Here is a 25981-nt window from a genome sequence, read left to right as displayed (position 1 = left end):
CAGATTAACGGGAGAAGAGATATACACATTTTATTTGGTATTTATATATATTTTTACATGTACAGAGACCTGAGGCCTTCTTAGAAAAGAAAGGAAGACCCAAAGAGGTGATTAGAACTGGGGGGCTTATATACCATCTTAACAAAAGAAAGTACATTTGTGGAGAAGTGACAGAGCAGAGGAGAAGGGGTTTGGGCTTTTAGGTGTAGTAAATTGTGGAAAGGGAAATATATGGGGGAAACTAACTAAAGATAGGAGTTACTTTAGTAAAGTTTGTACTACAGGCCCATTTCGGTGCTCAAGTTGGGTTTCCAGTGATAAGGCTTGATAATGGTTTTCTCTCCTGGTGCAGAAGGGAGGGGAAAACCCTCACAGAGGCAAATTTATGTCCTACTCTTAGGTAGAGAGGGGGAGAACGAAGAGCTCTTTGTGTCTGCTCCTTCTTAATTACCTTTACCTCCAAACAAGCCTCATGCGAAAGTGGCATATTGTGATCGCCTTCAGTGCACATAGGGATAGCTCACTAATCTTGTAATCTTAATGATCTGAATCAATCCTGCGAATCCAAAGGGAGTTAAGAAAAGTCTCTGAGGATGCAAAATAAATGTCTGGACGCTGCCTGGAACCCGTATCTGAATCATGTGCATCCTTTGAAAGCAGTGCTAAAACGCCTCTGAGGCAAAAACTGGATGGAAATGAGTGCGGGCAGGCTCCCTGGCAGTGGGAGACAAGTTTGAGGACCGTCTGAGGAAAAGGGAGAAGACAGATGCTACAGGAACAGGCCACACCTGACCTGACCACACCTAATTCTTTGCAGACATCCCGGGGCGCCTCCAAAGGTGGGAGACCGGTGGCCCCCCGCGGCTCCCACGCTCATTCTCCCAGGTGCCTCTCCTCTCCTGGTCACAGCTGATTGGACTGGAGGTGGTCAGTTGACTGTAGTTCAGCCAATCAGCCTTTGTTTCCTGAAAATTTGCATACGGAGAACTAGAAGGCAGCCACGTTGGGTGCTGGAGCTCTTAAAGGGTGTGGGCGTGTATGAGAGCTAGGCCTGGTGTCGTGGCCAGCTAACACCCAGATAGACAAGTTATGGGGAAGCAGGACGGGGAGACTTACAGAGGAAGGTGATTTGCAGAGCAATTTAAGAAGTAGAAAGAAGCCAAGAGGCGGGAGTACCGCGGGCCAGCAACTTCTGGGTCATGTGAGGGTAGTCCAGTGGTTTTCAATAGGAAGAGATTTTTATACCCAGCACCACCCCCCAAAAGGGGTATTGGGCAGTGTCTGGAGATGTTTTTGATAGTCACAGCTGGGTGAGGGGAATGCTATCGGTTTTTAGTGGGTAGGGGCCAGAGGGATGCCGCTTAAATATTCTCTAATTCCCAGAACAGCCCCCACAACAAAGAATGATCTAGCCCCAAATGTCAGTAATGCCCATGGTAGCAGTATTTTTTCTGTCTGGGTCCTTAAAATAAATTCCACCTTATTTAAACTATATTGAATATATCCTGTCCCCCCTCCACTTCTGTCTCTCTAATAATAATACTAGCTAATGTTTGTTGAGTGCTTACTATATGCTAGTCTCACATTAAGCACTTTCTTGACATTAACACATTTAATCTTCCAAACCAACCTTATTAGTCGGGAACTATTATTAACTCATTTTATAGATGGAAAAACTGAGGCTTAACTCAGTTAACTTGCCCCAGACAAGAGTCAAGGGCATGAATCCAGAAAGCCTGGTCTCAGAGCTTAGGCTCTTAATTATTATGCATAGAGACTAAGGCCAAAAAGCTATAAAAGCAGCCACAGGAGCTCAAAAGGCACAGTAGCTTTGGGAGGGGAGCATTTAATTTAGGAGCAAAAATGCAACGTGCTCAATAGCAACAGAAGATAATACCATATTAGAGTCCAGTAATCATAGTAATGAACATTTTCAAGTGTTTATTGTGTTCAGTACTTCTCTGCTTTGCAAATGTTGGCTTATGAGGCCACTTTAATTATTATCATCCCTATTTTATAGATGAGGAAATGATGGTACAGTGTAGTGAAGTAAATGTCACAGAACTAGTAAATGGCAGCTAAAATTCTATCCCAGATGCTCTGGCTCGAAAGTCTGTGCATTTTCTAACATACTAGGCTATTTCTCAGTAAAAGCAAAAAGAAACATTTACAGTATCAAACATAAGTCAAGGCCCTTGTATTTTAAAAGATGCAAATTAAAAGAAGGGGCATGGGGAAGGAGAGAACAATGTGAGTTGAGATTTTAACGTATGAATATGCAGGTTCAAATTCAGGGGGTCCATTATTTGCTGCTGTGACTGGGATGGGGGACTGGCATGGATGCCTTGGATGCTTGACTTAAGCCTGAAATGGCAAAGTGGACCTAAAGTGAATTGAAGTCCATGGTGAAAGTCTGAGGCTTGTTCTGCTGGTCCAGGAGAGCCAAAAGTTTGGGGCAAAGGAATGAAGATTATGGTTAGGCAGGTTAGAAAGAATGCCCTGTGGCAGTGCAGAGCATAGCATACATTGGAACAGTGAGGAAGTGGAGTCAGGGAGACCTGCCACATGAGACTGATCTTGACCAGAGAGCAGGGCATACTGAGGATTTGAGAAATGGTTCAGAGCTAGAAAGGTTAGACTCAGCAAATGGCTGGACTTAGGACTGAGAAAGGGAGGAGGTAAAAATGACAGTAAGATCCTAGATGGGGATTTGGTGGTTGGTCAATCTGGAAAAGGAAAATAGCAAATGGGACCCCCCCAAAAATGTATTTTTTTAAAAGTAAAAGCAATACTGGGTGCCTGGCTGGCTCAGTCGGTAGAGCGTGAGATTCTTGATCTTGGGGTTTTGAGTTTGAGTCCCACATTGGGTATAGAGATTACTTAAAAATAAAATCTTTAAAAAAAAAAGTGAAAGCAATACAACATGACTTTTGAACATGGTAGATGGAGTAAAATTCTCTAATCCTAACCCCTAGATATAATCCATTTTTATTTATGGTATAAAAATATGTTTTTATAAATGTGTGTGTGTATATGTATGTATTAATCTTGAATTATATTATTCTGCATTTTTCCCCACAATATATTATGTGCTTCTTTCCAAACCAATTCATGTACGTTTACAACATTATTAATGGCTACCTAATATTCCACTGTCTGGGTATATTAAGATTCATTTAGCCAGCTGACTATTGATGGAAATTTGGGTTGTTTCCAGTTTTCTGTTTGTTTGTATGTTTGTTATTACCAGCAAAGCAATGGATGTCTTTGTATATCTTTGAATTTTTGTGCAATAAATTTTTCATAGAATTGCTGGGTCAAAGGTTGAGCACATTTAAAATTTTGATAAATTCTTCCAAATTGTCAGATAGCCAGGTTTTTAGGAGAGGTTAATGAGTTTTGGTTTGGTCAAATTAAGGTCAGAGTGCCAAAGGCCAAAGATCACTGTGGATGCCCCCAAATCATTAGTAACCCAGGTTAGGACTCTGAACAAAAGTGACAACTAGAGATATGCCAGAGGCAGAGCTATGAGAATTTTAAGCCTCCTAATGATGTAAGATAATAAACTATGCTTCAAATCTAAGTATATACTAGACACATTAATTATAAAAGGTTCTCAATGTACTGTGAAAGTATATATACAGCATAAGAAAACATAATTCCATCTTAAATTTACCATAAAACTAATACATTAACTATGATAAATGTTAATTAAACATCCAAATGATGATATTTCTTTCCTCTTTATTTAAATTTAGAAATGCTTTTGGAAGAAGGTGGTTTGGATCCCTCGGATCTCTTAAAAAGCATTCACCAAATGTCAGTGCCCTTCTGCTAAAACCACTAGAAACATACTTGCAGTTGAACAAGTTGGTTGAGATTATTCTTCATTTCAGCACTGGGGGGAAATGTGCAATGGGAGCTGCGGGGCGTCTTGGTAGGAGGGTATTAGGAGGGACTTAGTATAGGATGTGGACCCAGGTTGGACGATTTGGGGAAGGGTTTAAGGAACTGGGGCTTTGCTCTGGGTTGGGTACCTGCAGGAAGTGGGAGTGATTCTGTGATTGGGCGTGTTAATAAATCCGAAAGGAGAATAGACCAGAGTGACATCCAGTTGACTTGATAAATCGGTAAAGAAGCAGCAGGCCCTCATGTTGGACAGGATGGGGGAATTTTGGTGTTTTGGCGGTTTGGACAGTGTTCCTGTTTGGTCTCAGTTGTGTTGTCTTGCTGTATTGTGGTCTCAGAGAGGCTTTGTCTGATGTTGGTGTTCTGTGTGGTTGTTTCTTTTTAAAGAAGAACACGAAGCCCTAGCTGTGAGGGCCAGCAGATTACCTCTTTGCAAGACCAAGGCCACGCTGATAGTAAGTACCAGGTCAGCTCATGGATTGTCAGGGTGGCAGCTTCTTTTTTTTTTTTTTTTTTTTTTTTATCCTTCTCAGGAGGAAGTTTCCACTGTCTTTGCCTGGCTAATCCCTACTGATCCTTCAGATCTCAGCTTAGACCTCATTTCTAAGGATAGTCTTTCCTGATCCACCTCTCCGCCCTGAAAAGAAATAGGTCAGGTCTTCCTGTTACACTGTCCTCAGCAACGTGTGCTGCTCCTTTGCAGCACTCCTCACAAGTGTCATTGCTTAATTGTGCCACAAATTATTTAGTAACTATGTCACCAGCTCACCTATAAACACGAGCGAGAGTAGAGATCATGTTTGTCTTGTTTCTCCCAGTAACGTCAGTGGCTTAGAGAGCGACGCCACTCGGTAGGTGCTCAACACTAGTATTCGATGAGCAAATATTGAATGAATATGAGACAGTGAGCTGCCTATGTGTGTGGATTATACCTCCCTCATCTCTGTATCCCAGGGCCGATAACTGCATTTAGCAAATAGTAGACTCTCAATGAATTTTTGTGTAATGAGTTGCGATGGTTAATTTCACGTGTCAACTTGACTGGGCCACAGGATGCCCAGATAGCTGATTAAATATTATTTCTGGTTATGTCTGTGAGGGTGTTTCTGGAAGAGATTAGCATTTGAATTTGTGAACTCAGTAAAGCAGATGGCCCTAATTTGTTGAGGACCTAAGTAGAACAAAAGGGTGGAAGAAGTTTGAATGAACTGGGTCTGACTGTTTGAGCTACTTCTGCCCTTGGCCCTCCTGGTTTGGGCCTTCAGACCTAGACAGGAATGAACACCATTAACACTTTGGCTCTGGGGTCTTGAACTACATGGCTGATTTTCCTGGGTCTCCACATTACAGAAGCCAGGTTGTGGGACTTCTCAGCTTTGATAATTACATGAGCCAATACCTTATAGTAAATCTCTTCATGTAGAAGAGATCTGTATCTCCTATCGGTTCTGTCTGGAGAACTCTAATACATGGGCTAATGGCCTAATTCTTTTCCATTCATTTCATTCTGTGCAAGAAATCATTCCAGTGGCTTCAGAGTTATCCCAAATAACTGAGTATGTTCAATGCAAATGTAGTTGATGGCTCAAGTGTGTGGAGTGGTTAGCTGAAAACCATTCCGTAAAATATTTGACCCGAATTTTCTCCTCTTTGCGTCACACACCTTTTTTAATCTATCAGAAGCTCTGCATAGTCTCAGATCAAATAAAGGCCCTCAAGAAACCAGTGATGGCTATCAGAGCTCTGCACACTTCATTGGAAAGCCATAAACACAATTACTAGATCATTAAGGATTGTAAAACAGAAGCTTTGAAACAACATGCACAGAATTGCCTAGTTGGGCATGAACAGTGTCCTGCACATGCCAATGCCTCCCTGTTGGAAGCCACCTAGGAAAAGACAGAAGATTGTGAGCAGAAATGTCTTAGAGGCATAAGGAAATCTGCTAAGGAAGACCTGGGTTCTACTCACAACTCTGATGCCCCTCGGGTGATACATTAATTGAACTCTGAGAGCCTCTGTTTCCTCTCCTGTAAAACAGGTTACTTAAGGACTGATTTCATTAATGCCTTAATTCTTTACCCCTTCTGTTAGGTTCCTAGCGCTGCCTTAACAAATTCTTTACCCCTTCTGTTAGGTTCCTAGCGCTGCCCATACATTGGGCAGCTTAAACAGCAGAAATTTATTATAGTCTTACAGTTCTGGAGGCTAGAAGCCCAAGATCAAGGTGCCGGTAGTGTTGGTTCTTTCTCAGGACTAATCGGCAGGAGGGGCAAAGGGGATGAATCCACTCCATGCTTCTCTCCTTGGCTTATAGGTGGCCGTTTCTTCCCTTGTGTCTTCACATTGTCTTCCCTCTGGGTTTCTGTGTCCAGATTTCCCCTTCTTATAAGGCCACTAGTCAGATTGGATTAGGACCCACTCTAATGACCTTGTTTTAACTTGATTACCTCTGTAAAGACCCTATCTCCAGATAATGTCACATTCTGGGATACCAGGGGTTATGACGTCAACATATGAATCTTGGGGAGACAGTTCAACTCATAATACCCCTCCTATACCCACAGCCTTACCAGTTCCTCTCATAAAAGAGGTAGAGTCCATTTACCTGTCCTTTGAATCTATGCTAGCCACATGCCTTAGATTGGCCAATGGGATATTAGCAGAGGTAATGCAAGCAGAGGTCTGAAAAAATATGCATTTCTACTTTTGCTCTAGGTTTTCTGCGATCGCCATGGAAGTATTCCCAGGCTAGCCTTCTGTGTTGTGGAGCCAAGTCTTCCCAGGCATTTCAGCTGAGGCCATCTTAGATCAGCTAACAGCCAGCCAAATCCCAGACATGAAAGTGAGTCCAGCCAAGATCAGCAGAGCACTTAGATAACTGGCAATTAACCACAGACATGTGAGCGAGACAGCAAAATCAGATGAGCCCAGGCCAGGTCAGCTGAACCCCGTATTAATGTTTATTACCATATGCCCTGGAGTTTTTGTGGTTGTTTGTTATGCAGCATTATTGGGAGAATATATGACTGATACAGGATTAGTAACATCTACTCACTGAATTGTGAGGACCTATGAGAAAGTACGTAGTGTTAAATGAATTGTAGCCATGGTATTTTACAACCTCTTGAGTATTATGTGGAAGTAAAGAGTTACCAATATACATTAACATGCTGTGTAATAATAGTGTAAGAGGTTTGGAATGAATAAAGCTAATGAATTGGGCACGGGATATAAACCATAAATATGCGTATAAACTTACACACATAAATCAGTCATGATATTATATGATGTCTGCTCTGTGTGGATTCTTAGAGACCACCTCTGAGAAAAATAAGGCTCAGAGAATCAAAATGACTTATTCCAGGTCACATAGCTAGTAAGTGGCAGAGCTTTCTCTGGAATGTGAGATATTTATGATTTGCCTACCATGGGATAATATGGTATTTTCATAACTCCTCCTAAGGAAGCTGTTGGCTTTAAAAAATGAACAGAGATGATCACTTTATTTCTGGAAATCTTCTTTTTTTTTTTTTTTTTTTAAGATTTTATTTATTTATTTGACAGAGAGAGACAGCCAGCGAGAGAGGGAACACAGGCAGGGGGAGTGGGAGAGAAAGAAGCAGGCTCCCAGCGGAGGAGCCTGATGTGGGACTCGATCCCAGAGCACTGGGATCACACCCTGAGCCGAAGGCAGATGCTTAACGACTGCGCCACCCAGGCGCCCCTATTTCTGGAAATCTTCTTTCTTGATTTGAAGTTTGAAGTTGGGGCAGAAAAAACTAAACAGTCACCTATTCATTTGTCCACCCATCTATCTACATATCCAACCATCCATCCATCCACTCATTCAACAAATAATGATTGAGGGCGTACTGTGCATCAGGCACTGTACTAGGCACTGTATGTACTCTACTTCCATCTGCTTTCCTTTCTCCTGCTTTTCCATTCTCTTTCTCATCAGTGCCTTCTCTTTCATTCTGCTCTGTAAATGTTGGCAAGAATGGATAAAAAATGTCTTACGTGTTAGAGCAAGTGTGTATAAGATTGATGCCGATGGTTTTAGTTCCGTTGCAGTGTTAACTGCTGTGAGCACACCTTGACACACCTCAGTTTTGTTTTGTTTTATTTCGTGGTTTGGAAAGACCATGCAGTGTGGCGGTTGAGAGCATGCCGATGAGCACAAATACTCCACAGCCCCTTTCCCAACACTCTGACTGGAAGCTGGAAATGACATGTTTCTGAAGTTGATAGGTCTTTCCAATCATTGTCTGTCCATTTATTCCATTCTTTTTGGCACTTTTTATCACCCACCAGGTCAGGCTCTATATCACTGCCCGGAACCTATGGGTGGACATGAGTTGTGCAGCAGTGCACAATTACGTAGAACTTCTTATATGCCAGCATGGTTCTTCATACTGTCCGTACTTGTTTGGGCTCCACGACAACCCTGTAAGGTATGTACTAGTATTCCTCTTTTTATAGATGATGAAACTGAGGCACAGGAGGGGCGGGGTTTACCCAGAGTCACATGGATGCATGAAAGGTAAGTGACAGAGCTCTGACCTCTAGATCCAGAGTCTGTCTTCCATATTGCCTCTCTAAAACCTCTGCTGGCATTATCACTGAAGGCCATATCCTCCTCTGGACCACTGTTGGTGGTCTGCACTGCCACCACTGTGGAGCATGCCAAGTGGTGATGCCAGTGGGCGTGCAAAAGACAGTGCTTTTTTTCAGAGTAAAGCTGCTACGTATTTCAGCCTAGACTGTGAAACCAGATCCCCTCTACTCATGGACTCACCTATCAATCCCACAGTCTTTCAAGTCTTACCTTTCTTCTGAAACCAACCCTCAGCAGAACATGAATTAGTGCCCATCTTCAGAATAGAAGACAGCAGGGAGAGGAGGTAGAAAGGCATCTCATTTAAGCTTCAGTCGCTATCTGTGAGATGGGAATTTGTTAAATGAATAGTGTAACATTAGGCTCTGACTTTTATTGAGTACTTAGTATGTGTAAGTATTGTGCTAAATGCTTTGTCATTTGCACACTCTCATTTAATCCTTAAAGCAGCATTATGAACAGGGCTGGCCCAGAGCAGTTCAGTAACTTGTCCAAAGTCACACAGCTAATAAGTAGGAAGCAGAGCCTGGATTCAAAGTCAGGCTGTAGAACATCAAAGATTTCACTCTAATACAATACCAGTAGTTCTCACAGGGGCAATACTGCCCTCTAGGACTCTCTCCAGAAGTCTGTGGGCACAATTTTCATAGTTACACTGATGGGGAGTTACAAAATCATGAGGGCATGATTTGCTTTAGGGGATCAGGTGAGCTGGACATTCATCAATGTGGAGGACCTGTCCTTTTTCCTGCCAGACCTTCATGTAGGTGAAAAACTCATATATTGTCACCTGAGCCTGTTTTACATATAAACGTAGAATACATTTTGCATTTTTAAAAAATTTTAAGTAAAGTCTGTGCCACACATGGGGCTCAAACTCATGACCCTGAGTTGAAGAGTCACATGCTCCACTGACTGAGCCAGCCAGGGCACCCTGTTTTCCATGGTTTTAGCATACTCTGATTTTTCTAGGAATGCAATTTACAGTGTGCAACAAGGGATGGTTGTAGTTTATTTTGCTGAAAACTTTATTCATAGTTGTATACTGCCTCAGAAAAATCATATCAACAATGGCAATACCGTTCAAATTATTTGAGGAGCCCACACCACACCCCTGACTCGACTTGCATTTGTAGCTATTATGTGTAGTGGTTCTTGGTTTATGTGCCAACATCAGACTACCTTATCGTGTCTTCTAGAATTCACATATGAAATTGATTTTTGAAAATTATACATGTATAGGTTGTATTATCTCTGAATTTCGTTTCAGGATAGTAAAGGGCACGTTATAATATATTTGTTGCAAAAGGGTGGGTAGAATGGATCATTGCTCCCAATTCTTCATTCTCTTTCTTTTCTTTCTTTTCTTTCTTTTTTTTTAAAGATTTTATTTATTTATTTGACAGAGATAGAGACAGCCAGGGGGAGCCGAAGGCAGACGCTTAACCGCTGTGCCACCCAGGCGCCCCCATTCTCTTTCTAAATGGCATTACACATCAGTACCTTTTGCCATGTGACTTTGCAGTACCTCCCACTAGAGTGGATAGAGAATATTTCTATGCCTCATTAGTTTGGGGCTTAGCCATGAGAGTTGCTTTGGCTAATGAAATGTGGACAGAAATGCAAATGTGCCAGTCTTGAGTCTGGTCCTCAAAGGCATCATGTGTTTTCACTGCTTCTCTTGATCTCCTGCCTTTTACTATGAGCAAATCATGCTTCACATGGCCACCACTCTGTAGAGAATGGGGAAACCTTTAGAACAGATCTGAACCCAACCTGAAGCCTGGAGCCAGGCTCATAGAACCCCAGGTGAGCTCAGCAGAACCACAGCTGACCACAGACTCATAAGTTAAATAATATACATATTTTTTTCTTGTAACCCATTGAAATTTTTAAATTTTTTTTTTTAAAGATTTTATTTTTTATTTATTTGACAGAGATAGAGACAGCCAGTGAGAGAGGGAACACAAGCAGGGGGAGTGGGAGAGGAAGAAGCAGGCCCCCAGCGGAGGAGCCTGACGTGGAGCTCGATCCCATAACGCCGGGATCACGCCCTGAGCTGAAGGCAGACGCTCAACCGCTGTGCCACCCAGGCGCCCCCCATTGAAATTTTTAAATTGCACATTACACGGCAGAAACTGACTCATACAAGGAGGTGTTGGCTCTGCTAAGATTGGTAAGCAGTGCATTCTGATATTCCTCCTGTAAGCAAAGCAGTTAGCTCCGGAACGCTTTTTAAATAGGAGTTCTATTAGCATCGAAGAATGGCTAAATGATACCCTGATACCGTGTTAAAGGGGATTACAGATACTCGGCTTTCAAATCCTTAGGTTAGGAGCTCTGTAGTTACTCTTAAACACTCCGACCACCAGGGTAAGATGCTGGTGCTTTGGAAGGGTATAAATTCATAGAACGAGCAGGTCAGAGATAATTGACGAGTTCTCTTTTTTAAAAGGGAATCTGGCACCATGGAAACGACAAGTATGTTCAGGTTTGTGACTGTGGATTATAATTACCAAGTTATTAACCAGAGCATTATGTGAAAGATTGATGGTTCTTGCTCAGTGTAATGTGTCCTTTAAATGCTAAATAATAAGTTAAATGCAAGGAATAAATAAGTTCGATGGCTTATTTATGGGGTAATTATGAGATATTTTCAGCCCATAAACTAGGGCATCTGTAGAAACCCAATGCTATGGAGGAGAAAGAGCCCTGAATTAGAAATCAGGAGACCTGGATTCTCTGCCACCTGCCAGTTAGTGACCTTGAACGGGTTATGTCATTGCTTTGAGCTCTAGTTTCTTCATTTGGGAAATTGGGGTGGGGGGCGTGCATAAAAATACCCATCTCATAGGTGGTTGTGAAGAGTCATTGTCAAAGACATGATTATATAAGGTGCTGAGCACAGCGCCTGTCACATAATAAGTGGTTACAAATGTTAGCTATCATTTTATCATCATATATGAGATAAGAGATTTGGCCCTTTTAGAAAGAGATTTCCTATTTTATGTTTTCCGTCAATAAGTAATTGGTACGATTTGCTGTAGACCCTCAGTGGATTCTTATTTAAAAAACACCCTTTAATTGTCCTTCCCTGCTTATAAAATTATCAGAAACTTGGGTAAATACAGGTAAGAACAAAGAAGAAAATATATATCATCCATCTAACCCACCATCTAAATATAACCACTGTTAACATTTTAATGTAGACTCCTAGTCTTTTTTTTTTCACCCATGTATAGAATTCCCTTTTTAAATCTGAAATTGGAATCATGCTGTACATGCTGATTTGCCACCTGCTTTTGAGATGTTTCCAATGTCATTAAATATTCTCCTAAAACACACTTTTTAATGGCTGCAGAGTAGGGCGTTCTTGAGGAACATTGTCTAAGTGGAAGAGTTATTCACAGAAGCCTACTTAGCGCATTCACTTAAATTATACTTTCAGACTTTCTGAAATCTTCGTTTCAAATTGGTCTAAAATGGGCCGGGGCTTGGCTTTAAAATTCCTCTCCACCGCCTCCTTCCTCCCCTAGCTGCCCCCAGGTTCTCTGTCAAGTAGTTAATGATGGTACTAGGCACTTATTCAGTAGGGGAGCTCTCAGTTTAAAGGGTCTCCATGGTGAGCCATTTTGTAAAAAAGGAAGAATGTCATTCAAATAACCACCCTCTCATTTCTCTGTTCAGTTGAGCTTTTATTTTTATTTTATTTTTTTTTAATTGTGTTCTCGCTTAGAGTAAGGTCCATCTTACAGGTAAGAATTTCCCCACTAACCTTCTGAAACTACCTTACTTGGTGCCAAGGAGCACTTTTTCTCTGCATAACAAAAAGAAATCCTTCTTTCTGTCCCCTGTACCTCCCACAATCTTTTGGATGGTTTGTCGTCTCCTCCTGGTAGTATTCAGGTTGAGCCTTAGGGACTTGTATATAAACATTTACAAAATTAATAGCTATGTACTTATTTTAATGTGGCTTAGACATATATATCACATGATATGTAATATATCAATATATGATATGTATTGTATATGTATGTATCTTGCGAATCAACCTTGAGATTTCATGAATATTACTGCTTAAGGGTCAGGCAGAATTTATTTACGGACAAAATTCATTTATGTGAAAATAACATGGCAAAAAGTCAGAGATGGTATATGGGGACTTTGACCACTTTGGTGATTGTCATGTTGCCACTAGTGTCTGGTACTTGGCATTGGGTAAACGTTGTCCCAGTTCAAGCCACCATCATCTTCCTGGACTTCTAAAGCCCTCCTAACAGATTTCTCTGCTTTCACTCTTGTCCTCCTCTGACCCATTCTCTACACAACAGCCAAAGTGATTTCTTCTCAAAACAAATTACTCTCCTTATTAATGCTTGTTGTGGGCTTCCCATTGTTCTTAAAAGTCAAAAATTTTTAACATTTGATTCTCACAACAAGGCTAAGATAGGTGTTAATATCCTTCTTTCACAGGTGAGGGAACTAGAGTTCAGAAAGAGTAAATGACTGGGTCAAGGTCACATAGCTAGGAAGTGGGGGAGGAAGGACCCAAATCTAGGTCTTCTGATTCTAGGTTTCTGTTTAAGTCCTCTCTTGATGCAGGTGATGATAAGATGTCCTTTGCTCAGCCAGTTAGAAGAAGGCAGGTATATCGATTAGTAGTGTCTGATTGGAAGTCAGAGAAGAAACACAACTCAGACTGGCTTAAGCAAAGAAGGGATTTTATTGCCTCAGGTAACTGAAAAGTCCAGAGGTAGGTCAGGGCAAGTCTGGATTCAGGAGCCTAAATGATATCATCAGGGGGCATCTCTTCTTTTTCTCCATCTTTGTGTTCTGTTTTCTTTGAGTTGATCCCATTTACAAGCAAGTTTTCCCTTTATGGTCTTCCAATGACTGTTGGCAGTTCCCAGGAATACATCCCTCCCTGCCTACACACAACGGGGGAAGTAGACAGTCTTTGTGCCAGCTTTCCAGCAAAAGTCTCATTACATCTCAGAGGCTCTCATTGGCTCACACGATTATCCCTGAACCAATCATTTTAACCAGAGGATTTAATGTTTATTTTTTATTTATTTTATTTATATTTTAAGATTTTATTTATTTGAGAGGGAGAGAGAGCATGAGCTAGGGGAGGGGCAGAGGGAGAGGAAGAGGAACAAGCAGACTCTCTGCTGAGCATGGAGCTAGACACAGGGCTTGATCCCAGGACCCTGATATCATGACCCGAGCCGAAGTCAGATGCTTAACTGACTGAGCCACCCAGGTGCCCCAGGATTTAATGTTTAATGTGCTGATTCAATTGGACCTGGGTCCTATGTTCTGACCCTGGGCTGGGGATGGAGCCCCACGTGTAGCACACTGAATGAGACTGGAAAGGTGGTGTTCGCCAGAGATAACTCAGAATACTTCATCAGGAGAAGAGTGAATGGATGCAAGTTGGCAAAATCTACAGAGGTCTGACACTTTGGTCCTACCTAGACATAGGACCTTGAGCATTAGTGTGTAAAATTCAAAGACTTGTTTAGGAGAGGGGAGAAGTGAGTGGGTTTTGTACATTTGTACATTTGGAGGGTGGGCACATGGGATGATGAGTGGCCCATGGGGTAATGGTAGTTCTGGTCCTGGCCAGAAGCAAAGCTTAGCTCCCCACTCAGCCACTGTTTCTTTTAAGGCCCCTGTAGTGGTCAGATCCCGTGTGCATGGGCTCAGGGTAAGTGCAAACAACAGTTCAGATTTAGAGGAGTGGGAGCAGGCTGGTATTCCATTTCATTTCTAGAGATCCTATTTTCCTTCTTTAAAATGAACGTTTATTGCTCTTCCCTAATTACAAAAATAAAACACGTTCATAAAAAGGGAAATAAAGAAAATACTTGGTAGGTACACAATAATTATGAGGTAACTAAAGGAATAAAAATAAATATCCATAATCTTGTAACTCAGAGGTAACCTCTTTAGCATTTTTTCTGACCTTTTTCCATGCATGTGAATATATTGGTTGCATGTAGGGCACATGCATACACACAAATATTTTTTATTTTTATTTTTTATTTAAAGACTTTATTTGAGACAGACAGAGAGAGCATGCATGCAAGGGTAGGGAGGAGAGGGGAAGGGAGAGAGAATCCTCAGGCGGACTCCCCGCTGAGCAGGAAGCCCAATGCCGGGCTAGATCTCACAACCCTGAGATCATGACCTGAGTGGAAACCAAGAGTTGGAGGCTTAACCGACTGAGCCACCCAGGTGCCCCCTCAACACAAATATTTTAAACAAAGATTTGGATCTTATATGAAGTACTCTTTAGAATTTTTTCCATTTAATTATTTTTCCATTTTATATTTAAGTTCTTATGTATTCTTTAAAATAGTCTATAGTTAAAAAGGGGTATTCAAATCAATAGTGAAATATACTAGCCACTCCTCTTCCATTCCCTAAAGGTAGTTGTTGTTAGTGATCTTAACATATTCTTACAGACCTTTTTCCATGTGCACCCACATCAAGCATACACCCAGGTTTGTTCATTTCCTTTTCTTCCCTCCCTCTCTCCCTTCCACAAATATTTTCCAAGTGCCAGTCTTGGCCATACGTGGTACCAGGACATTAAGTGATTGTTTCTAGGAATTTCCAGTAGACAGAGTTATTAAGTATATACTTAAAAAACACAAAACACATGATAAATTCATATTGATGCTTCCTATTCAAATCATGGCTGTAGGGTTTTTTTTTTTTTTTTTAAAGATTTTATTTATTTATTTGACAGGATAGAGACAGCCAGCGAGAGAGGGAACACAGGCAGGGGGAGTGGGAGAGGAAGAAGCAGGCTCATAGCGGAGGAGCCTGACATGGGGCTCGATCCCAGAACGCCGGGATCACGCCCTGAGCCGAAGGCAGACGCTTAACCGCTGTGCCACCCAGGCGCCCCTGTAGGGTTTTTTTTTTTTTTAAAGATTTTATTTATTTATTTGACAGAGATAAAGACAGCCAGCGAGAGAGGGAACACAAGCAGGGGGAGTGGGAGAGGAAGAAGCAGGCTCCCAGTGGAGGAGCCTGACGTGGGGCTCCATCCCAGAACGCCAGGATCACGCCCTGAGCCGAAGGCAGACGCCCAACCACTGTGCCACCCAGGCGCCCCTGTTGTTTTGTTTTTTTTTTTTAAGATTTTCTTTATTTGTGAGAGAGAGAGAAAGAGAGAGCACGAGCAGGGAGAGGGGCAGAGGGACAAGCAGACTCCCTGCTGAGCGGGTAGCCCGATGCTATGGGGCTCAATCCCAGGACCCCGAGATCATGACCTGAGCTGAACAAAGTTAGACACTTATCCGACTGAGTCACCCAGACGCTCCTATAGGGTTTATTTTTAAGACTTATTTTAGTAGAGTAGTTTTAGGTTTACCACAAAATTGAGAGAGACATATAGAGGTTTCTCATAAGTGCTTCCATACATGCATGGCCAGCACCCCCCTCAGCTCCCATTATCAACATCACTTACCAGAATGGTAGAATTTTTTTTTTAACCAAAGATGAATTTACATTGACATATCATAATTACCCAAAGTCAATACTTTACCTTAGGGTACATTTTTGATGTTGTACATTCTATGGGCTTTGATACGTATATAAGGACATATATCTGTCATTATAATATATAGAGTATTTTCTCTGCCTTAAAGAATCCTCTGTGCTCCACTTATATTCATTTCTCCCCACGTGCCCCCCCCAGACCTCTGGCTGCCACCACTTTTTATTGCTTCTTCTTGCTTAGTTTTGCCTTTTCTGGAATGTCATATGGTTGGAATTACACAGTGTGTAGCCTTTTCAGATTGGCTTCTTTTACTTAGCAATATGCATTTAAAGTTCTCCATGTCTTTTCATGGCTTGATAGCTAATTTCTCTTTAGTGCTAAATAGTATTCCTTTGTGTGGATGGACCATTGACCTACTGAAGGACATCTTGGTTGTGTCCGGGTTTTGGCAATTACAAGGAAAGCTTCTGTAAACAGCCACGTACAGTTTTTGTGTGAACATAAGTTTTCAGCTCCTGTGGGTAAATACCAAGGACTGTGATTGCTGGATCGTATGGTAAGAGCATATTTAGTTTTGTAAGAAATAGGGTTTTTATTTAACCTCAACACTCTTAACTCTATTTCCTTCCCCCAATGCTGAGAATCTCGTTCCCAAAGATACCACCATAATTATTTTTTTGCCTCAAAATCCTTCAATACACACACACCAGTCTGGAAATAATAATATCATTATTTACACCATCAATTTGATTAATACAAATAGTTTAGGATTTTTTTTTTAATTGAGGTGAAACACATAACATAAAAATCACCTTTTTAGCCATTTTATTTTATTTTTTTGCATTTCTTTTTTACCCACTTTAAAATGTGTGATTCAGTGGATTTAAGTATGTTCACAATGTTGTGCAACTATCACCACTATTTAAATGCAAAGCACTTTCATCATCCCAATAAGAAATCCTATACCCATTCAGCAGTGACTTCTTATTCTCTCTCCTGCCCATCTCTGCATGCACACCCCCCCCCCCCATGGCAGTCATTAATCTACTTCCTGTCTCTATGGAGTTGCCTGTTCTGGACATTTCCTGTAAAAAGAATCATGCATTATGTGGCCTTTTGTGCCTAGCTTCTTTCCCTTAGCATATTTTCAAGCTCATTTATGTTGTGGCATGTATCAGTACTGGACTCATTTTGTGGCTGAATATTCCATTGCATGGATAGACCGTATTTGCTTATCTGCTCATCCATTGATGGACACTTGGGTTGATTCCATAGTTGGCTGTTATGAATAATGCTGCTGTGAACATTCTTGTACACATTTTGTTTGAACATTTTGTCTTCAATTCTTGTGGATATGTTGTGGGGTTTTTTTTTGTTTTTTTTTTTGTTTTTTTTTTTTGCATTTCTTTTTTTTTTTTCTTTTCTATTCTTGGGGTATACTCCATGAGGGGCATCTAGTCAGATTTTATATTTTAAAGTTACTTGAAAAAATTCTTCTCTGTGTGGTTATAATACTAAGTGAATACATATTTAGTTTCATTTATTTTATTTTACTTTGAATTTTTAGGAATTGCTTTTAAATTTAATTCTGTTTGAAGGTCAGTTTAGGATAGAAATTCTTGGCCCACATTTTCTTTCCTTGAAGATCTTAAATGTGATTCTTTGTTTCTTCTAGCATAAAGTGCTGCTGTTAAAAAGCCTAATGACAATCTGATTTTATTTATCCTATAAGTGACTTGATCTTTTTGGCTTGGTGCCCAGAATATAATCTTTTTTTTTTTTTCTTTTCGCTTTTAAGTAATTTTCCTGGATCTGTTTCAGTGTTGGGCATTTTAAGTTGATTTTCTTGAGTTATGATTCTGTTTTTTTCTCTTCCGTTGCTTTGGATTTCTTTCTAAGGGACTTGTATGAATATTCTGTAGCTATTACTTTCTTAATTTCTTTTAGCCCATTTTGCCATATCGGGTTACAGTATTTTTTTTTTTCCTTCTGTTTTTGGTGGGCATGTATTTCTGGCATGTTTTCCTTGTCTGTAAATTCTCTGTTTTTTTATAATTTTGACTGGTATTTGACAGTGATACTTTTTTTTACTTACTTTTTAAGTGAAATGAGTTTTCCTATATTTCCTTTTAGAAAAATCAAGCTAGGATAGCTTTTCCAGCTTCCTGTTTCTAGAGCTCCCATCTTTAGTTGTTCTCATTATGTGATAAAAATATGGCCCCATGCTTTGAAATGTGCTTTCTCTACCCTCCATTTCTGCTTACATGTGGGCATTCTCTTTCCTTTGCCCCTGTTGTCCCTCCCCTGTTTGGATTCTACTTTTAGCAATTTCTCCTCAATTCAGGCTTTGCCCTGGTAGAGAGTGTTTGTTTGCTTTGAGACCAGTATCTAAACCTTCTTCATCTCATGTTGGTCTCCTGCACTCACTTGAGTTAGAACCTGCAGACTCCTTCCTAGTTCCAGCTGATGTTCTCAGGTCAGCCTGCCTTGCTTCCCTGTGAATGTTGGTTTGGGGGTCTCAGAAGGACCCCTTTTCCTTCCCTCTGTTTCATCTTGCAAAGATGCTGACATCATGTGGGTCCAATAGCTGCTGATGGTTTGTCCCCACCCACTCATAATTTGGGATTTGTGGGGCTCTCTGTCACCTAGTTTTGTTGTAGATCTTGTCTGGTTTTGCTCTGTGTTTTGGATCATGCCTAGAGGCAGAGCCTGAAATAGGGACTCTAGTACATTGATTGATTAACTGGGGGAAGTGCTCTCAGAAGAAAAGGAAGGAGAGAAGCAGGAGACAGCATAGAAAGGAGTAAGCAAAGATGGGATCTCAGCTGAAGAAGAGCATCAGCCTGATCCCATGGCATATTCTGGGGTATGACTCACACAACAGAGGTTGTGCTACCTTAAGTAAGTGGGATCACCTTTCTACCCCTCTTGTCAGCCAGTTATTGGCTGTGGGTAGCCTCTGAGAGGTGCAACTTCCGGGACAAAGGGCTCCCATTGGATCCAGAGAAGGGGGCAGCTGTGAGCTGTTAGTATGGGGGGTGGGTACCTCAGCCCAATAAAGGGATTCTGGGGGGCACCATTAGCATCCCCTACCTCTCCCAGCTACTCTCTCTGTTTTTATAGGGAAACTTGGGGCAGTTCTAAAACCATGTCACTGTCTTTGTCACCTTCCTAGAATCCGAGTTATCCTTTATATATGTAGTCTTTCTTCTTCCAGCACGCACCTGATCCCTTCTTTACACAGAGCCCCTGTCTGAAAGAAACAATCCTACAATAATAAATTAAGGGTTATATAAAGATTTCTCTGAGGCAAGACTTTATGTCTTTTTAGTTCTGAATCCCTAGTGCCTTGAAAAGTGCATATGGTGGGTATTATGAGTTTCTTGGATGAGTTTGACATGGTAGGGGGTACATAGAGGAAAGAAATACACTGCCTGTGGACTTGTTCTTTCCTGACCTTGGAGGAAATCGCTGGCAGGTCCCATGGCTTTGGGGAACCATTCAGTTACAAGGACAGGCTCCTTGTAGTAACTCCAAAGCCTTGTCTCTTTTCTAACTTAAAGCTCCTCCTTCTCCCTTTGAAGGAGCAGAGCTGGGGGAGGGCGCATGGGCTGACTTCACTAGTTCTACAGTCTGTTTTCTTTGTGGCAGTCTGTGGTTTCTGCTCCCCCCACCCCGAGGTTGGAGGAGAGTGAGTAGAAGGAGAGATTGGGATAGGGGATGGGACAGCAGTGAAGAAGTTGTCATGTAGCTGATGCCGTTGCAATTTGAGATTGCTATCCTCTGGGCAGAGTGGAAGTCAAAGCTTACTCTCCCATGAGGTGCTTTTGTGGGTTCCCAGGAGAGCCTGCCCCTTGGGTCTCTGACTATAGACTCTGCTTCTAACCCTCTAGCTATGCATTGGTCTGTGCATATCTCTACATTTTAGGATGATGCCAACCAGCTTCCTTCTGTGGGAACCATATTAATGTCCAGGAAGTTCATTCCTTTGACTCCCCCTGCCAGTGGAGGGGAAGCTTTATTCCGTTCCCCAATATGGAAAACTCCAAACACAGCCTCTTGTCCTGTTGGACTTTTGTTGAGAACCCAACACCATGCCCTGAGTTCACCAGACTTCAGGAGACACATATCGAGCTCTCTGAGGCCTCCTGTGTTTGGCTTGAGATGAGAGGACATACTCCTCAGTCCCTGTTGTGAAGTGGTGCGGTGCAGGGGAGAAGCACAGCCCTCCAACAAATACCCATCGCCAAATCCCCAGTCCAACTCCTTCAAACCCCAACCTCATACTTGTAGCCCGGAGATGTGGGATGGGTGAATGCCTGCCAATCCAGTTTAATAGTCCCTTGGCATGTCCTATACAGGCAGGATGGTACCTTAATTTAGGATATCAGGGTGTTGGTCCAACTTCAAGAAAGGAAATTATTTTAATATCCTGTTCTATAGCTGTTCAATAAATACTTCTTTGGTGGCTTACTTGTGCAGGATTATGGTTTTGTTTTTACCTGAGAGAAGCAGGAGAGTTTCTGAGTTAATGAGTTAATGAGTACAGGAGTTAATGAGTACAGAGTTTCTGTTTGGGCTAATAAATTACTAGTTTTAGAAATGGGTGGTATGCTTGTGTCCACCCATTCCCCCAAATCCATATGTTGAAGTCCTAATGCCCAATGTGATGGTATGAGGAAGTGGGGCCTTTGGGTGGTAAGCAGGTCATGAGGGTTGAGCCCTCATGAATGGGATTACTGTCCTTAGAAGAGAGGTCCCAGAGAGCTTGCTAGCCCCTTCCCACCATGTGAGGATACCACAGTGAGGCTGAAACCTGGAAGAGGTTCTCTTACCAGAACATAATTATGTTGGTGCCTTGATCTTGGACTCCCCAGCCTTAGAACTGTGAGAAATAAATTTATGTTGTTTATAAGCCACCTTATCTATAATAGCTTGTTATAGCAGCAGCGTCAATGAATTAAGACAGTGCAGTTGGTTACACAACATTGTGAGTGCACTTAATGCCACCTAACTGTACACCTGAATATGATTAAAATGGTAAATTTTATGTTATATATGTTTTACCATGATAAAAAAAATTTTCCTCTTGACCTACGTACCTTACCGCCCCTGGAAAGCACTGGTTTGAGATGAGGTGAGTAATTCAAGAGGGAATCCAAGGTGGCATGATCAGCCAGATTGGCATGATGGAGTGACGCTGTCTTCCATATAGGAAGGAGAATAGCCATGTCCAGGATCTGGTCCAACAAGAGACCATTGCAGAGTGACCCAGTATTGCCAGTCATAGCATGACATTCCATTTTCTCATTGGGATGTCAAGCAACAGGGTCAACCGACACCCATCCCATTGAAGAACAGCCTCTTCTACCACCATCCTGCATTGAGATGTGAATGTCAGACAAGATGTTTCCCTGGACTGCTTGATGTCTCCAGGTGTTATGGGCTGAATTGTGTACCCCCCATCTCCCCAAATTCATAGGTTAAAGTTGTAACTCCCAGTACCTCAGAATGTGACTATGTTTGGAGATAGGGTCTTTCAGGAGGTAATTGAGGTTAAGTGAGGTCATCGGGGTGGGCCTTAATCCAATGTGACTGGTATGTTTATTTATAAAAAGAGATTAGGGCACAGACACGTATAAAGAGAAGACCTTGATTTTGGACTTTTAGCCTCCAGAATTGTGAAAAAATAAATTTCCCTTGTTTAAGCCACCCAGTCTGTGGTACTTTGTGATGGTAACCCTAGCAGACTAGTATGCTGGGTAACTTAAATAATTTACAGCCTAAAGGAAGTTTCTCTGGAATTCTTGAATATTATTTAAAAAGAGGTCGTCAGGTCTCAAGTGGGTAATATTTATCACAAAAGAATATGTTGCTCCTGGGAGAATTTCAAGGAAAGATTGGGAAGGTACAGATTTGGGTGAGGCTTTCTTTTAAATTGAATTACTATATTTCACCTACCCTGGCCATGAACATGGTCATGTGTGTGAGTCTGTGTGTATATTTTCAAGACACGGGGAAAGAAGGGGCTGAAGAAGAAGAAAAAAGAACAGACCAGACTCTTCTGTCCATGGTTGCCTTTAATAAGGAAGAGTGACCCAACTGGGATTTTTTATGACTGAATGTCTGTTTGAACTCAACTGGACAGGAATCATCTTTCAAAGCCATTCTGAGTTGCCTTTAACTCTCTCTCTGGAATAGCAACCGCATCAGCAGGAGCTTTTGCAGCTCAGACCAACTCTGTTTCCTTGACAATAAGATCATCCTATGTAGACCCAGGTACTGCTAACCAAGTTAGGTACAGAATAATTTAAAGCCTCAGCATTCTGGATTTGGAAATCAGCTGAAGGAATGACAGTTAAGGGCTGATTTATGCCTTATTTGTCTTGAAGCGGTAAAGGAAAGAATAATTGAGCACATGAGTCTTGGACAAAATTGGTATAAAAGCATATTGGAAAGGATTGTTATATTTCCTGAATCTCGGGATGTTACAGGCTCTGCCTTCATTACCCGGACAGTAGTTTATTTTTTATTTACTTACTTACTTTTAATTTTTATTTTTTTTAGAGAGGGAGAGAGGGCAGGGGAAGGGCAGAGGGGGAGAGAGAGAGAGAGAGAGAGAGAGAGCGAGCACGCGAGCAAGCATCCTCATGCCCAGCACAGAGCCAGACACAGGGCTCAATCTCACAACCCTGAGATCATGACCTGAGCCGAAATCAAGAGTCTGACACTTAACCGACTGAGCCACCTAGGCGCCCCTACCTGACGATATTTTAATATTCATTCTGGTAACTGTTAGTAAAAATGTTTATTCTATGTCTAAAATGCTTCACGCAAGTATATTAGGAACCATTCATAACCAACCCATCCAGGTACCCGCCCACCCATGCATCAGTTCACGCACCTGTCCATTCACCCATATACCTACTCATTTACCCATCCACCTATCTGTCCACTCGCCTGTCCATCCACATGCCCATCCATCCATCCATCACCCATACACCCACCCACCTAATCACCCACCTTCCTAATATTTCTCTGATCTAGTAACTTTTCTCCATCCCATTTTTCTTCCCTGCATGTCTGCAGTAGCCCCCTCCCTGGTCTCCTTTCCTCCAGCCTGTCCCATCTTGCATCTTTTGTCCACATTGTACAGCTTGAATGATTTCTCTACACTTCCATTTCCTCATTTGTAATTATTGTACATGGGTTATTGTACATGAGATCATCATTTACTCATCCAACAGCAATGTATTGAGCTCCTACTTCAGGGGTCAGTCTCCATTATAGGCACTGGGGAGAGAGCAGCAAACAAGACAAACAGGTCTTGCCCTCAGGGAGCTTTTGTTCTACGGGCAAGACAGGTGGTAACCACATAACGCACGGTGCAATTTCAGATAGCGACGTGTTTAGAAGAAAAACAGTGATGTACATAAAGGGCTTAGCACCATGTCTAGCACATATAGATGTTAAATTAATGGTAGTTGTCATTAACAGTTATTAATATTATCAGTCTCTCTAAAGCCTTTCGATACTAATTATGATCATCGAGCATTTATTGAGCATTTAATATGAAGCCAGCTATTATGCTGAGCCCTTTAATGGTGGATAGGAAGTGAATATGATTAATTTCCTTATTTTAGATGTGAAAACTGAGGCACAATCCCTCATTGTTTTCGAGGAAATGTCCAAACTCCTTATTTGGGTACTCAAGGCCTTTCCAGCCTCATGTCTTGCTGACCTTGTTGTCTCCTGCCTTTTTACCTTCATTCCTCAAAGCTCAGTCCATGCTCACCTCCACTGGGAAGTTTTCCTTGACCGCAGTCCTCCCCATTCCCTGGCGCGCCCCCCCCCAAGGCAGGGTCATGAGCTTTGCCCCTGTGTCCCCACCGTTTTCCATCATGGTTCTCATCATGCGGGACTGCAGCTGTCCACTTTGTGTCTGCTGCCTCTGAGAGAATGCGAGTTCTATGAGGGGGAGATGGGGTCTTGGCTTTTCTCTTTAACCCCAGCATCCAGTCCAGTGGTGGGCACATAATAAGTGCTCAATATATGAATCCCTGTTTTAATCGTTTCTCTCTGGGGGAAAAGCTTCTTCTCTGAGAGGTTGTGTAGCTCAGAGAGGAGTTGCCTTGGGACCCAGTGTGGGTTAGAAACCCCGGGAAAGCGTGACTCAGCTAGTTACTCATTTCCCTTTGCCCCCACTGGATGGTACAAACAAGATAGAAGGCTGGTAGGAAAATGTTTTGCAGACAAACAAGGTCCAAACAGAGCTGGTTTGTAGCGTTGATAAAAGCATATTTATTTAGGTCTGAATTTAATGTCCTGGCTTGACATGTTTGCCACAGGAAAAAACCCCAGATTTTTCAGAATCTGAATCTGGAAGCCAGGAATAGATTAGAGGATGAAAGAAAAAGGGCTTCTTGACCTTTTTAAATAACAACTTCCCTACAACAATCAAGTATGCCGAGAGCATAGCTTTTGTAACTAAATTGTCTAGTTTAAATTCCCTTTATGCCGCTTACCGGTGTGAGACCCTGAGCACAGTTTTAACTACTCTGTGGTCCTCAGTGTTACCATCTATAAAATGAGGAGATAAAAGTTCTTGGTTCATATGCTTGTTATGAGGATTAAATTAGAAAATACTGTATGTGAAGTGCCTGGTAATACTTGTTTCTTTGTACTTACTTTAATGTGGCTATTAGAAACTTCCAAATTGCAAGAGTGGCTTCTGCTCTAATTACACTGGGCAGTGTTGTTCAAGACTGGTTGCTGTGAGCATACAGACTGTACTTTCCTAATCTCTGTGCAGTCTACGCTTAGTCAGGACATGTGTGCTGAATATGTTCTTGATGAAATGTTTGGCTTCACTGTGATCTTACTTGTAGTTTGTTTAACTCAGAATCATCATTTGATTCATTTTTTGCCTTGATTGTGGTTCAGATGGGGGGTACTCCTTTTCCCATGCCTCAGCCTCGGGAGGGTGGGTTGGAAACCGCAGAAGCAAAAAAGTTCGCACCACCACTCTCCACCCCATCAGGCCGGCCCAGAAACCCAGATGGTGGCCCCCAGAGGGACACCTCCAGGACAGATTTGCATCCAGGAGGTGAATGGTCTGGCTTCAGGAAAGAGAATCTATTCCAGAGGAAGTTAGAGAGTAGATTCTGTTCCAGAGAGGAGTGTTGCCCCAGGCACTTCCAGAAAAAACTGGAGAAGCAGCAGATGGGGAATGAATATTGGGCATGATATGACGGTTCTCATTCAATTAAAATAGCAAATGGGAAAGTAATAGGAACAGGGTGTTTAGTGGTGGGCTTCAGATGAAGACCAGGCTGAGTGAGCAGAAGATCAAAGCAACATTATTATCTCATGTGGGAAAGACATGGCCATGAATTTTTTTTCCACTTAAGAAAGTTTTTTCCCTTCTTAGTCTTTTGTAGGAGTTGATATTGACTTATATTTGACATGTCTAGTAACCATTTATAGTTGCTATTAAAAGAAACTTTTAAAATAACTATGAAAAGTCAGGTACCATTTTCCCTCCTGGGTTTCTTAGTTTTTAAGTCCTGAATGTTCTGTCAGCCCTCTGGGTCTGCCCAATTGCCTGCCAGGCAGGTCAGGAATCCCTGGGTGACTGGGATGGAAGGAGCTAGGAGGAGCCAGTCAACTCAAGGGCAAATATATACCTGACCCTGAGGCAATGAGGGGTGGGTCCTGGAAACAGTGTGCAGTGACTCAAGGGGCCTCGTCTTTCTCAGGAATCCTTTGGTTCCAAGGATCGGAAACCCAATTAGATTTGTTGAGGGAAAAGGACTTATTGGGCAGACTTTGTGAAATCTCATAGGACCCCAGGGCATTAGGGAGCAGGATTGTTGTCAGGCCTCCATTTTGTTAGAGATGGTTCTCTCATCTCTTCCATGATTCTTTCTGCTGAG

At 41.9% G+C, this 25981-nt stretch overlaps 1 protein-coding gene across 2 annotated transcripts in view; it reads left to right on the top strand.

The window, feature by feature from the left end:
• Positions 1-25981, top strand: part of SUDS3 (SDS3 homolog, SIN3A corepressor complex component) — a 337068-nt gene that overhangs the window by 68178 nt on the left and 242909 nt on the right. The window contains exon 13 of one of the 2 annotated variants that reach the window (XR_006411240.3): positions 8227-8366. Coding sequence is in view for 1 of the 2 variants with exons in the window: in XM_048221637.2 (XP_048077594.1) it covers positions 6628-6664 (37 nt within the window). In the remaining variant the exon portion in view is untranslated. Of the gene's footprint in view, positions 1-6627; positions 6680-8226; positions 8367-25981 lie in introns of those variants that run through there. The other variant, XM_048221637.2, reaches the window with a different exon arrangement.

Source organism: Ursus arctos, unplaced genomic scaffold (assembly GCF_023065955.2).
Source record: "Ursus arctos isolate Adak ecotype North America unplaced genomic scaffold, UrsArc2.0 scaffold_34, whole genome shotgun sequence".
NCBI lineage: Eukaryota > Metazoa > Chordata > Mammalia > Carnivora > Ursidae > Ursus > Ursus arctos.
The sequence above is the reverse complement of the archived record's forward strand: the minus strand, read 5'-3'. Positions and strand labels throughout refer to the sequence as shown.